Genomic DNA, 10,870 nt, shown 5'->3' with positions numbered 1-10,870 from the left:
AGGCAGGGGGGCTTTGGGCTTGGCATCTTCTGCAGGCCCATTCTTTCCACTCTGCTCCAGAACCACCCCAGTGCTGGGCTGCCCCTCCACGCTCCTGCCCTTTTGCCAGACTCCCTCCTGTCCCCCCTAGCTGCACGTAACCTTTTCTCAGACTGTGACAGAACGAAATCTGGTTAAGGCTCTTAATAATTTACCCTTAATTCTTTTGCTTCCCTAGGCTGACATCGAGGAAGAAAAAGATGCCATTAAAGCCATTTAAGTACCTGTTGCCTGAAACAAGGTTTCTTCATGCAGGCAGACTTGTGTATAAGTTTAAAATCCGTTACGGTAGCTTCAAAAGGTAAGAAAGTTAAAGCTGAAAAGTCAAGCTGCAGCTTGGTAATCATTTGTAGAACTGGGTTAATATAAGAACCTTGATATAAATTTTGGGGGCTTCTCATTTCTTGCCTTCTTTTGCTATGAAAGTTGTCACTTAAAAGCTGCTGTTGCGCTTTAATTTGTTGTACACACCGAGCATCTCTGACCAAGTTCTGACTAGGGACCCTGAACGTGTTAGATATGAAAATGACTGCACTACCAAACCATAAATCAGAGAATACTTGCATGCCATGATTACTTATATTCCACTTAATTTACTTATTTCCAAGTAACAATTATGTAATTTGTTTACTTTTTAATGGATTCTGATTTTTTAAAGACCTTATTTCTCACTGTATGTCTTATTGTTGGCTGATACCTAGCAGCAAGCAATGTTTGAGAAGGTAGTTTACAAAAGACATATTTAACATTGTGAGAGCAAAGTCTGATGTAGGCAGTACACACTTACCAGCAACAAACATCCATACTTAGTGATGCGAAGCCCATTTCTTCAACGGTTCTGCATTGTGGATGGAATTAAGGGACACAAGCTGATAACTTCTTTTTGTCTCTTGAGTAGAATGTAGAATGGATAACTGATAGGTTGGAAGACAGAAGTGTTAGTCTGAGGCCATCTTGTCAAAAAGAAATCATAGTACTTAGTGGGGATTGACTGAAAAGATCTGACCTCTTATCTGTTTTGCCTGTGTTTACACAGTATACAAATGGACACAAATCAAAAGAAACAGTCCTTCTGAAATAATATAATTTTTAAGAATGATGTTTTAAGAATTCAAATTCCTGCTAAGTATTTCCTTTATGTAGTGAGAATATGCTTTGTTTGTTTTGTTTTGTCATTTGAACTCTGCCAATGAATGTAATTCCATTGTTTTGTGACTGGGGTGGGACTAATTCTCTCTTTGTTTCACAGTGCGTCTGAACTAGATAACACTGAAAGTGCTGTCAAGGAGTTAGAGGTAGGACTCGGATATAAAGCAGGGATACAGAGGGAGTGGGGAGAAGAAGGGGAAAAGGATAAGCAAAGCTGTATGTATCTAGAATGTGCTTTCCACAACTCATGCAAACTGTAAGGTTGTTTTAAATTTTTCCCACTCCTTGAAACTGTACTTCACTATGGAATTGTGGTTATATTCTTAATATTATTCCCTCTTTTTTTTTTTTTCCCATCTTCTCTATCTCTAGGAAGCAATTCGAGTAATCCTTGGAAATCTTGATGATTTACATCCATTTTCTACAGACCACTTCACTGTCTTTCCCTGTATCCTTTCAGCCTCATAAAAATAAATGAGTCAATGAATGTGTTGGGCATTACTGAATTCACCATTTATATCCAGTAATTTGCAGATCTTTCGTTACTTTGAGCTTCACAACTTTACATTAGCTGAGGACTAAGCTCAGTTGTTGCCTTCACCAAAGAATTGATTTCAGAAGGGTGTTTTGCATTGTTTTTAGATTAATGATCTTACATTCCAAGTCAGATCTAGTCAGACAAAGCAAAAGCATATATATAAAGCTAGGGCATTGTTTAAAACTGTTAATGAAGTGTAAAATGTTCCTTACAGACTCAACAACTTTGGCTCACTGGTAGAAAAGACTCCAGTAGTTTTCTGGTAAGGTACATTACAATTAAACCACAGTCATGGGATTTTGAGGGAAGATTGTTTCTGTAAAGCTGGCATCAGTCTGTTCAGGAAGAAGTTTGAGCTTGACCTCAGGAGAATTGGGTAGTGTTCTCATGAATCCTCATGTTGCCTAGATGAATGTTTAACACAAGAGCTGTGTCTTGAGTGGGTGCAAATGTGAGTATATGTCAGTTATATTTTTTTTCCTTGTTTTGAACTATGAAGCAGATGTAGTGATGCTACTCACATGAATCCTAGTCCCTTTTGATTTCTAAAATAATTACCTTATAGTTAGGAATGCTGATAAGGTTTTATTCATAGGGTTGGAAGAGCCTGGCATGTTGTTGCTTGAGGGAGAATGTCAGGACTTGAGCCAAATTCAGTTAAGGAAACACAATATATTAATACAAGCTACTGATGGAAGAGTATCACCTGGATGAGTTTTTTGTTATGTGTTACTAGTGTTTGTTCACAAAGTTAGTACCCACAGATTGTATTTGCTCCTTTATACATGTGTTCAGTATGGTTTGATTTTTGAAGCGTGTAAGGCATTCTCAGGACTCCTGTACTTTTAAAATGTTAGTGCTAGGTTCTTAAGTCTTAACATCATTCTCAGATTTGCGTAAGTGGGAGAGAGTATCAAAAATGAGATTCAAACACAAAAATGTACATCTTTCGCCTTATCCCTACATCTGCATTATGTATCTAGAACTCAACTCATTTCAGCAAAATTTATCTTTTGGTAAGTCTGTATGGTTATGTTTGGATAATTTCTGGGAACAAATGGGTATGTTGCAGCATGATGCCATTATTGCTCTTAAATAAAATTATACTTTTCTACTCTGAAGTTAGCTTTGTCATTGAAACACTGGTGAAGTAATTCTGCTGCAGCTTTCAGATACATACATCTACATATGACGTTTGCCCTTTCAGCTAGTATTTTTCTGAAGTAACGACCAGTGGCTCCCAACATTCACTGCTTAATGTCAGTAGCTGAGTTGGAGCCAGTACATGTATGTGGACAGAATTTTTTAATTCCTTGTACTTTTACTATGCTTGCTGACATTGAACTCCACCTGCCATTTCATCACATTCTTTGTTGTTTTTATAAAGAAGGAACACATTTGTTTCTCCAAATAATGATAGTAATAATGGTAATGTGTTTTGTATAACTTTTAAATGTTGTCACCTCATGAGTGTCTCATTTCCCACATTTTCTATGAATTCACTGAACAGGTTCAGGCCCCAGCTAAGGTCTGTGTTGGACATAACATTTATCCTTCTCTGTTGTGAAAAAATAGTGTTTATTCTTACAGTTTCTTGTTCTAACTTGTTACTGGTCCCCAAGGAAAGCTTCCTTTTCTTTGTCTTACAGCCTCTAATTAGATATTCTAGTCTTCTTTCATTCATAAAATGTAATAAGTAATCTCTTAGTCTCACTCATTTGCTTGTGTTGTAACATCCCCTGCCAAACATAGTATGTTTTGATGTAAAAACTTCTAAACATGGAGAACTCGCTTACTTCCCTGTCCACCTTACTTACTCCAGTATTTAATTGCCCTCCCCAGATATTTGTACAGCATTTCTATTCTAAAAATATGTGCAGCATAATGTGCCATAAATTTCAGGCACCAACGTTTCTGGTTTCTGTTCACGGGGATTTTTTTTCTCTTCCGGAAACTATATATGGATCCCATGCATCAGAGGTTAGATGGGCAATATTTTCTGGAGCCTATGCTCCAGATGTCCTTGCATCTTCTATCTGATGCCAGGTCACAGTGTGACGCTAACAGTTCTAACGTTCATTCTTCTCTTCTGTAGGCTTCTTTCACTTTTTCAAGAATAGCATTTGTTCCCATTGCCATCAACATCTGACATTCATTGGTAGGAATTCTAATTCTACAACTGTTCTGGAGTTGTATTTACAGTTTTTTCAATTTTAGCATATCATATGCAAGTTCAGCATATTCTGCCTTGTTCTCAGCAAGTGAGGTACAATTCAAAAATGTACTTTTAAGCTGGTTAAAGAAACTCCAGTGTAAATATTCACTGAATTTTGTAATACCTCTGTTACAGGTAAAGTACACGGCGACAGTTACGAACTTGTAAGTTGTGTGTGTGTGTTTTGAGTAGTGTATATGTCATAAACAAGAAAGCTAAGCTAATTTGGAATGCTTTTGTTTAATGAGAGCTCAGGATAGGTTTGTTTTTCAGTATGGATATGTATCTGAAGATGGAGTTAGTGAAGATGTCCTGTCCAAATTCTCCCAAAGAAATCCCACTATCTCTGTTAGAATTACATTCCTACTAAAATCAATCACTCCTACTACTCTTCTAAAGACAGAGAAAATACGATGCCCTGAAAGCACAATTTTGAGCTTAAAACTGTTGAGCATAAGTTTCTGGATGGCCTCTCTGCTTATCAACCCTTTGAATAAAGAAGCTAGTAGTTTATTCATGAATCTTTTTGTTTGTTTGTTTTCATTATAATTATGTGAACAATTTTGGTACATTTAAATGTATATTAACTTCAAATTTTGTTATAAAATAGAAAAGTCAAAATCAAATGTTACCAATGCAAAGTTTGCAATGTTTTGAAGGTCAAGAGAAGAAATGAGATGTCAGAAAGTACTGAAATGGAAGAAACAGTGAAGAAGAGAAGGGTTGAAGGTCAAGTAGAGACCTCATACCCAAAGCCATGTATCAACAGGTCAGTTGACTACAAAACATTCTTCCAGGGTGTATGTAAATATTTTTCATGTGCCATTGACCACCCTCATACATCATTGCTGTGTAGCCCTTTGCCCCATTGTTCTTTTTCATTTTCTTCCTAGTTGAAAGAATTTAAGCAGTATTGCCCTTATTTGGAGAAGACTTATCATATGCTTTCAGGTTCCAATGCCATTTAATAGGGGACATAAATCTTCCCCTTTAACTCCTTTGTCTTAATGTTGTATAAAAAATTAATTCAATTGGCATGTCTCTTGGACATTTGTAAATACTTGAACTTTGTAAAATTTTTATCCTCTCTAATATTTTCTCGTCTGTTAAGTCTTATTTGTGTGCTCAGTTGTTCCTCAAAGAAAAACTAATCTGTGTGTTTGATAGCTTTTGTTCCTCTTCTCTGAGCCTTTCCAACTTACAGAAGAGGAAGAACTCTCCAGATTCTCCATCTAAGGTTGGGGGACCAAGCCAGCACATGGTATACTTGAGGTGTGGGAGAGCCTTGGCTTTGTACAGTGCCATAATCCCATTTTTCAATTTTGTTTTCTGTTCTTTTGCTAGTAATTCCTCCCTTTTCCTAACTTTGGATTATTTTCTTTGAGGGTACTACTGAGTGTTCAGCTGTCAGAATTTCTATCCCTTAATAGGGATAGAAATGTAATTGTTAATTATCTCCATAGATAATATAAAATATCATCTATGTTGATCAGTTTAAAGCTGATTTTCCCCACACACATCACCTCATACTTCTCTACATAAATTTCTCTGCCATTGTATTGTTCCATGTACAAGTCTTGTAGGACGCCTCCATGGTTCTTTGCTTTCAGCCCTTTTCTTTATGTCAGTAACCTTGTATGATATGCAAGCTTTCTCAACTCACTGCTCATCACCTTTTCTATGTCACTTAACACTTCTGTTGTCTTTAAGTGCCTTCTGTTTTTTTCTAGAGAAGCAGAAAGCTTCTCTACTGGAAAACTCCTCTACTGTAATGTGTATGTATGTTCATTTTTTAAGTGAAAATTTGAAATATGAGTACAAATATGTATTAAGGTTACATATATCATAGGCTAGAGGTTTATAATAAAGTACCTAAGTTGCTATTTACATGTTTGCTTCTTTTTCATAATATTTGGTGTATTTTTAGACCTGGAGCTGAGAGTGTTCACCATATAATTAAAGCAAAGCATGGATTTGAAATGGTAAGCTGCAGAATATTCAGAAAGACGCAACAGCATTAGTTTAGTCCTTGATTCTTAAAATGGCTAGCATAAAAGTGCCTTCAGGTAATTTTTTTTTCACTTGCATCTGTGATGATAGAGAACATTTTTGATTGCTGCTTATGAAAATTAGTCATATGATGAGCTTTACAGAGAGACCACATGTGCTTTTCTGATTCTCAAACCAAGAACGGTAGGGTTAAACTTCGAGGTTTAAAATCTTGCTTGAACCTGAGGTTAGTGCAAGAGGCAGTAAATCTATCCTTATATTATCTTCTCTGTATGACAAAGTTATTTCACTCTCTTTTAAATAAACATACATGCAGATTCTGTTGTTTGTGGCCCTTTTTATTTCTGATATTCTGGCTCACTTCCTGCTTCTGACACTTTGCACTTCTGCCCTTTAACTGTCTGTCACTGTGTTGACTACTACTGTGAATGAGCAGGTCTAATGTCTAGGGGTCTGTTTTGTCAAGTGGCTGTTATTTCTCACAGCATTTCACAAAAAAAAAAAATCTATCTATGCCATACCAGCTGTTACTCTTTTAGTATGTAGTATTTTAAAGTCTACTAAATGAATTACAGCTTTACTTTAGGTCTGTGAATGTCCTGGAGAGGGAGGGGTAGAAATATATTGCTGAGGAAAGTTGTCATACTAAAAGTAAAAAATAAACACAGAACAAGAGTAGACCTTGTCAAGTTCTTAAAGCAAGCAAATAAATAAAAATCTCATTTAAAATATAATTTTGTATTGTATAACACAATTTATGGATTGCTTTTCTTTTCAGAATTATTCCAAAGAAATTCAGTGTGAGCATAGTCCAGCATCCCTGACCATGGGCTGTAACCAAGAGAATTTATGTAAGTAAGAAATTCCTGGATTATTTCTTACATGTTGCATCATGTTGTTCATCTTAAGTCAAAAACTACAAGATATTGGTTTTCTTATAAAAATAAACCAATTGGTTTTCCTTTGATTCTTATTTGTATTGGTTTTCCTTTAAGAATCACGTTTGGTATTTTCTAGCGTGTTTGGTATTTTCTAGTGTCAGGAGGACGGAGCCAGGCTCTTCTCAGTGACATCCAATGATGGGACAAGGAGCAATGGGTGCAAGCTGGAACATAGGAGGTTCCACTTAAATGTTAGACAAAACTTTTTTACGGTGAGGGTGACAGAGCACAGGAACAGGCTGCCCAGGGAGGTTGTGGAGTCTCCTTCTCTGGAGACTTGCAAAATCCATCTGGATGTGTTCCTGTGTGACATGATTTAGGTGTTCCAGCTACTGCAGGGGGGTAGGACTAGATGATGATGATGTTTCCAGGTCCCTTCCAATCCCTAGCATTCTGTGACTCTGTGAAACTTCTTAGGTGTCAGTCAGTGCTTGTATGTATCAGTTTCAAAGTCTGTCAGTCAGCACGCAGTGAGTATGGAGAGAGTGAGTTCATATTTTTGTTCTTGATCCTGTTTGTTACAGGGGAACCTGTGGAATATAATGTGGAACAAAGTACAGAAACCAGTCAGGCTGAAGGTGAAATGCAGCTACTGCAGCAGATGGAGCAAATCAGAAACAACAGAATTGGGCAGTCAAAACGAAGAGGTCTCTCAAAGTTCTGGAGAAGGTACTAGCACTGCAGCTATGATCAGATGTAATTCTTACTGAAAGCTGCCTCGTAGTCCATTATTTGTTTTCCATTAGTTGAAGTTGAGAACCTCCTGTTCTCATATTTCCCGATTATTTTTTGTGGTTAAACTAAGGTCTTCGAGGTAAAGAAACATCAATTCGTGTGCTTTATTCTTGTAGAAAGGTGCAAATTCCTAATAAATGCCCCTTTTCTTATCTGTCTGGGGAAAAAAAATCCACAGGGGATAGTTACTGACTTCAGTCACTGCCCTTGTATCACATAAAGAGTACCATCTACAAACAGATTCTTAAGACTTAAACATTCCCCCTTCTAACAGGGCCTTCCAGGCCCTGGGACTGAATGGGACTGAAGATCAGTCCCATTAAGGTAAGTATGACCTTTATTTGGTCACTTAGCAACTTTGGCCTTTGTAGTTTTGACTCCAAGATACCCCATTTTAAATAGAAGGTAAAGTGACCGTGTCAAGTAATCACGCAAACAGTGACCGTGTGAAGTAACCATGCAAACAGTGGCTGGACATTGCTAAGAGTGCTCTAAAGCTGTAGAAGCTGCATGGCATAAGAGTATTCTGTTCACTACACACAAGTCCAACAGCCACAGTAATAGGTAGGTAACAGATTTGGAAGAAATAAAAATCCTTCTTAATCATAACGTATGTCAGTCCCTTTAACTACTGAGACTAGACCATTAAGGCATGAGTTATTCTTTTATTCCTCCCTTATTTTTTTCAGTCTACTTCCAAATAGTTTTGTACTTGGAGTTATGTTATTTTAGTTATTTACAATTCTCAGAGAAGTATAAGTGTAATGTGCTCTTTTGTTTTTGTTTCCCTAGCATATTTTTTTCTCCACTACATCATCTTTTTGGTGGAAAGAACTGAACTTGAAGTATTAATTGTTGTGGAAATGTAAACTTCTACTGTGAACGTCAGGTTGTATTGTTTCTTTTGCAATTCAGCTTTTCACATTGCTTGTCTCAGCTATTAAATGCTTTAAATTATCATCTGTTTACATTTTAAAATTAGTGTACCGAGGATGTTGGGTTAGAAGTAGTATGTCTTCACATCCTATAGTTTTTGGAAAAAGCTTTAATACTTTGTTCTTTAAGTGTGGTAAGTGTTTTTACATTTTAAAATCATTATATGATATTCTAATAAAACAAACATCATCTTGGAACTGTGTGATATTTTAATCATCCTTGCCCAATCAGGAAAAAAAAAAACACATTTTCCAAGAGATAGCAAAATTAGATTAACATGACTCTAATGTAGCAGCAATTAAGGATTTGTTATATATCTTTATAGCAAATAACAAAGTTAGATGATATGATTTTAATAGCACTTAATCAGTGTCTAAGTATGATCTTAAACACAATGATCTAAAGAAATTTGCTGCAATAGAAACAATAGAAACAGTGACTTAGTTAAAGGTTTGTGAATGGCAAGGTTCACCCAAGACTTAGTTGTAGGGTCCTGCGGGGGGTTTGAAGTCCAGTTGCATGCTTCCAGAATATCCCCTAGAATGAATTATTCACCCTACTCCTTTGTCTGTGTTTGTCCTCAGACAAGTTAGTTCTTTGAAGGGTTAGCTCTGACATGCACGTCCTCTGAATGAGCTCTGCCTCTGCTAAGAAGCTGCCCAGTTCAAAGAAAGATCACAGTGATGCCTAGTGTGGCTCACATGCCTGTGCAAGACTTATACCAAGCACAGGAGCGGGGTGTACCCACCACACAGGAAGCAGAGGTTTCTAGTATTAGATGACCTCTTCCATGTGAACCACAGTACAGGAATTCAAAAATGGTGGAAATACTCTGGAGGAGATTTTTACCACTACACTATAACTTGTGTAATTATTTATGACTAAACAATAGCCTAAGATATCATTACCTGTATCATCATACTTGCTATAAAGAATTAGGCCATTTATCTAATTAGGCCATATATATATAATTTTTCTCTCAGGAATATACTGAGCTCATGTTCCTTTAAAGGTTAATGATGCCCAGCTTGTAAGTCTGGTCATGTTCAGTGTACTGAACTGTCACAATTATGGATTCCCAAATAATGTAATGCAGCCTCAGTCTAGTCACGTTCCCTGAATTACCACGGCCACACTTGAAGAGTTCGGTCGCGTTCAATGAGAACTATCACAGCTAGATTAATTAGTGCAATTTATTAAAGCAACAGGTACACAGGATAAATAAATCCACTGTCTGCAAAGCATGTGCAAATACAAAACATAGGAGTAACACAGCCTGGCTACAAATGTGTTAAAAGATATAAAGTGACTCTATAGAGACTTGTAAGTTTCCTGGGGAGGCACTTGGAGTAACCAAGTGTTCAAGTATAACCCAAAGGCATCACAGTGCTGAGGGGAGAGAGGCTCAGCCTGTCAACTGATCCCAGAAGTCAGAAGGTATCTTTATCTTTCCTTACACAATGGTATCTTCCCTAACAGCCTCTCTCCCTTAGGCTAATTTACACCATTTTTATCTTTTAGGTGGAGCTTGAGTGACTCTTGTGTTATAGTTAGATTCTGGGGGCTGAAGCTCGTTGGTTCAGCTTAACAAGGAGCCAGGCTTTGCCTTTGCTTGGAGCAGGGTGTGAGGACTCCTCGGGAGACAACTCACTGCCTTGATCTTGGGCTGGCTTGGCTCACACAGCTCTGTCTGGACTGGGAAAGTGATCTGAGCTGTGAGGGATGAAAAGTACAGCTCAGAAACCTGAGCCCATGTAGATCTCAAAGCAGCTTTTATCTACCCAGTTCAGTTACCAGCTGCTTTATTCAGTTAGCAGCAGCATGTCCAGCTCTGTCTGGTAGGGGACTGCTGACTGGTGACACATGTAAATGACATTTCCTGTCAGAGTAGTTAAAGCAATTTATTAAGTGGTGTTAGGCTATGCTGCTGGTATGTCTGCAGCTCCCTGCTGTAAGTAGCTCACTGGACAGGATCTCTCTGAGCAGCTATACTTCTGGAATACGGGCTGCACAGGGGTACCAGAATGTGACAGTTCCTGCCCCAAAGAATTTATAACAATAGGCACAAATGTGAGTGTTTGGGGCACAGGAAATCAGTATTTGTCAGTACAATATGTCATGGTCTGCAAGGAACGCTGTCCTGCTATTTGCCAAGCTTGTCTTGAAATCTTAGCAAGGGGTTACTTGCAAAGATGGTGTAGGAGAAACATGCAGTGGCTGTGCTCATGGAAAGCTCCTCCCAGCAAGGGAAAGCATTGTTCTGCAAGCTGCCAGACGTATTTAAGGACTGGGTTGCATTAGGGCCTA

General features: G+C 37.7%; 1 protein-coding gene across 1 annotated transcript; it reads left to right on the top strand.

The window, feature by feature from the left end:
* Window positions 1-239: 239 nt before the first annotated feature.
* On the top strand, window positions 240-7,950 carry MAJIN (membrane anchored junction protein; the record flags this gene model as incomplete). Its single annotated transcript, XM_082774407.1, has 10 exons — window positions 240-340; window positions 1,289-1,334; window positions 1,561-1,636; window positions 2,617-2,742; window positions 4,077-4,105; window positions 4,601-4,710; window positions 5,869-5,923; window positions 6,730-6,802; window positions 7,417-7,561; window positions 7,902-7,950. 10 exons carry the CDS (start codon window positions 240-242, stop codon window positions 7,948-7,950), a joined length of 810 nt encoding a protein of 269 aa, XP_082630533.1.
* Window positions 7,951-10,870: the final 2,920 nt, after the last annotated feature.

Source organism: Aythya marila, assembly GCF_965140915.1.
Source record: "Aythya marila genome assembly, chromosome: 17".
NCBI classification, from domain to species: domain Eukaryota; kingdom Metazoa; phylum Chordata; class Aves; order Anseriformes; family Anatidae; genus Aythya; species Aythya marila.
This window is presented reverse-complemented; position numbering and strand designations above follow the sequence as displayed.